At 39.6% G+C, this 2,742-nt stretch overlaps 1 protein-coding gene across 1 annotated transcript; it reads left to right on the plus strand.

Moving 5' to 3' along the window:
- Positions 1–9: 9 nt before the first annotated feature.
- On the plus strand, positions 10–696 carry LOC110315015 (mas-related G-protein coupled receptor member B2-like; the record flags this gene model as incomplete). Its single annotated transcript, XM_021189189.1, has 1 exon — positions 10–696. A coding segment is annotated over one exon (687 nt), but the record flags the coding sequence as incomplete, so codon positions are not given.
- Between the last annotated feature and the right edge of the window lie 2,046 nt (positions 697–2,742).

Raw genomic sequence — 2,742 nt, forward strand, 5'->3', positions numbered from 1 at the left:
CAGGTCCCTCTCTTTCTTGTTATGTTGACAACATTTCCTTATCTTTCTGGCCTGAGCATTCTCAGCGCCATTAGCATTGAGGTCTGCCTGCGTGTCATGTTGCCTATCTGGTATCGCTGTCAAAGACCGAGACACACATCATCTATAACCTGTATCTTGCTTTGGGCTTTGTCCCTGTTGTTTGTGTTTCTGGATGGGATGAGATGTGGCTTACTGTTTAATAGTTTTGACAAGTCTCAGTGTTGGAGATATTATTTAATCAGTGATATATGCTCAATTGTTTCATTTGTGGTTCTCTGTGGGACCAGTTTCATCCTACTCGTTAGGATCTTCTGTGGCTCCCAGCAGATACCAGTGACAAGGGTGTATGTGACCATTGCACTCACAGTGTTATCCTTCCTATTCCACTGTCTTCCCTTTGGAATCTCCAGCATCATTCAATGTATTAAAACTTTGATATACGTTGGGTTTTGTGATTATTTTCCAGAGGCAGTATTGCTATTCCTATACTGTATTAACAGCTGTGCCATCCCTATTGTTTACTTCCTTGTTGGCTTTATTCGTCAGCGAATGTTCCAACAGAAATCTCTGAAGCTGCTTCTTCAAAGAGCAATGGAGGACATTCCTGAAGAAGAAAGTAAAGACAGGGGTCCTTCATGCAATCCAGAAGAACTTGAAACATTCTCTAGCAACTGAGAGCTTCGTTGATCAGACAGAAATGGTTTTTTAGAGAAAAATTTTTTTGCTTATTTCTGTGGGCCATTTTCACAATTTTCTTCAGTTTGTTTCCTGATATTCAATCAGTTAAAAAAATAAGCATTTTTGTGAAAGTTGATAGATACAAGACTTGTCATACAAATACTGGCTGTAGTATTTTTGGTACTGTTACTCAGACTTTATCATCTTCCTCCGATAAGACTCCATGTAAGTGTTCTGGGGTTGAGGAGATCTGTTGACCACTATTGACAAATCCCTTAATCATCTTTAGGCTAAAGGATGCACAGAGAAGGGCTTCACTTCTTTACTCACTGGAATTTATAGTGCAAAGCAAATATTAGATCCTGTAAAAATTCTTTGTCCATTTGGAATGCCTCCATTGTTGTAATGTCCCTATATTTTTGTTTAAAGAGTTAAATAGATATACTTTATAATCATGGTATTCATTAAATTCTCCGTATTATAAAGAATATATGGAGTGATGGTCTTTCTTATACAAATTGCTTAGTAAACAAATACACATTATCAAGAGAAGTCTGTTAAATCTCTTTTCCCCAGTAGAGTCCTCACCTTCACGTTCTCTGTGTTTTTCATTTTTAGCATTGGAAGAAGGCTGTTGGGTTTGTTATGAGATCTGTCAACATCCATGCACATATGAAGGTGAAGAGAGACTGTCCTCTGTGGTTTGCTTTACAATGCTCTGCTTATCATCCTATGGTCCAGCCTTTTTTCTTTCTTTTTTACCTTTTCCATGAGTATCTTTCTCTCTGTCTAATTCCTCACGACAAATTTTCAATGAGGTCCTCTAGACTAGGTCCCATTTAAATTAAACCTGTCAAATTACATCATTCTTTCGAGACTACAGCATTTATTTCTTCAATCATACATATTTTAGTGACATTTAAAAAATTTTAAAATACAAAACATGAGCATTTTTCTATTTATTCATTTACACCCCAAGTGTTATTCTCTCCAGGTCTTTACTGATTGATTCCTTCCCCCATCCCATTTCCCTTTCTCCTCTGAGAGGGTGGGCCAGACAAGGCAGCCCTTGTTGGGAAAGGATACCATAGTTAGGCTACAGTTTTAGGGCGAGCCTTCATTCTCTTGGGTTCCGTATGGAGACTGAGGTGCATATCTGCTAGATATGTGCTTGGGAACTTGTTCCAGTCCGTATGGCATTTGTTCATTGGTTGGTGGCTCAGTCTCTGAGAGGTGCCAGAGGTCCAGATTAGTTGACTCTGTTGGTCTTCCTATAAAGTTTTCATCCCCTTCAGGGTCTTCAAGTCCTTTCCCCATATCTTCCAAAAGAATCCCTGAGTTCAGTCTAATGTTTGGCTGTAGGACTCTAAATCTGTTTCAGTCCACTACAGGATAAAGCCTTGCAGATGATAGTTAAGCTAGGTTCCTGTCTGCAAGCATAACAGAGTATCATCAACAATGCCCTTGTGATGGGTTTCAAGTTAGGAGAGTTATTGGTTGGCCATTTCTTCATTCTAATTTTTCTATAAAATCATATTTTAATTTTGAAACTATACTATGTGATATTTTCAGTTGAAATACAATTAAGAGAGTACAAAACCACAGATTAAAAAAAACCCTTATCCCATCCCCTTTTTCCCCGCTCCCCAACCCACCTACTACTCCTTCCCTATCCTGGCATTCCCCTATACTGGGCCATCAAGCCTTCATAGGAACAAGGGCCTCTCCTCCCATTGATATCCAACAAGTCCATCCATCTTCTGCTACATATGTAGCTAAACCATGGGTCTTTAGACCCTGTGCTAAGTCCAAAGTTTGGTTGTGAGCACCTCTGTATTTGTCAGGCACTGGCAGAGCCTCTCAGGAGTAAACAATATATATTGGGCTCCTGTCACCAATCATTTGTTGGCATCCATAGTAGTGTCTGGGCTTGGTGACTGTATATGGTATGCATCCCAGGTGGGACAGTCTCTGGATAATATTTCCTTCAGTCTCTGCTCCACACTTTGTTTCTGTATCTCCTCCCTTGGGTATTTTGTTCCC

The sequence above is a fragment of the Mus pahari genome, unplaced genomic scaffold (genome assembly GCF_900095145.1).
Source record: "Mus pahari unplaced genomic scaffold, PAHARI_EIJ_v1.1 scaffold_16016_1, whole genome shotgun sequence".
Taxonomy (NCBI): Eukaryota; Metazoa; Chordata; class Mammalia; order Rodentia; family Muridae; genus Mus; species Mus pahari.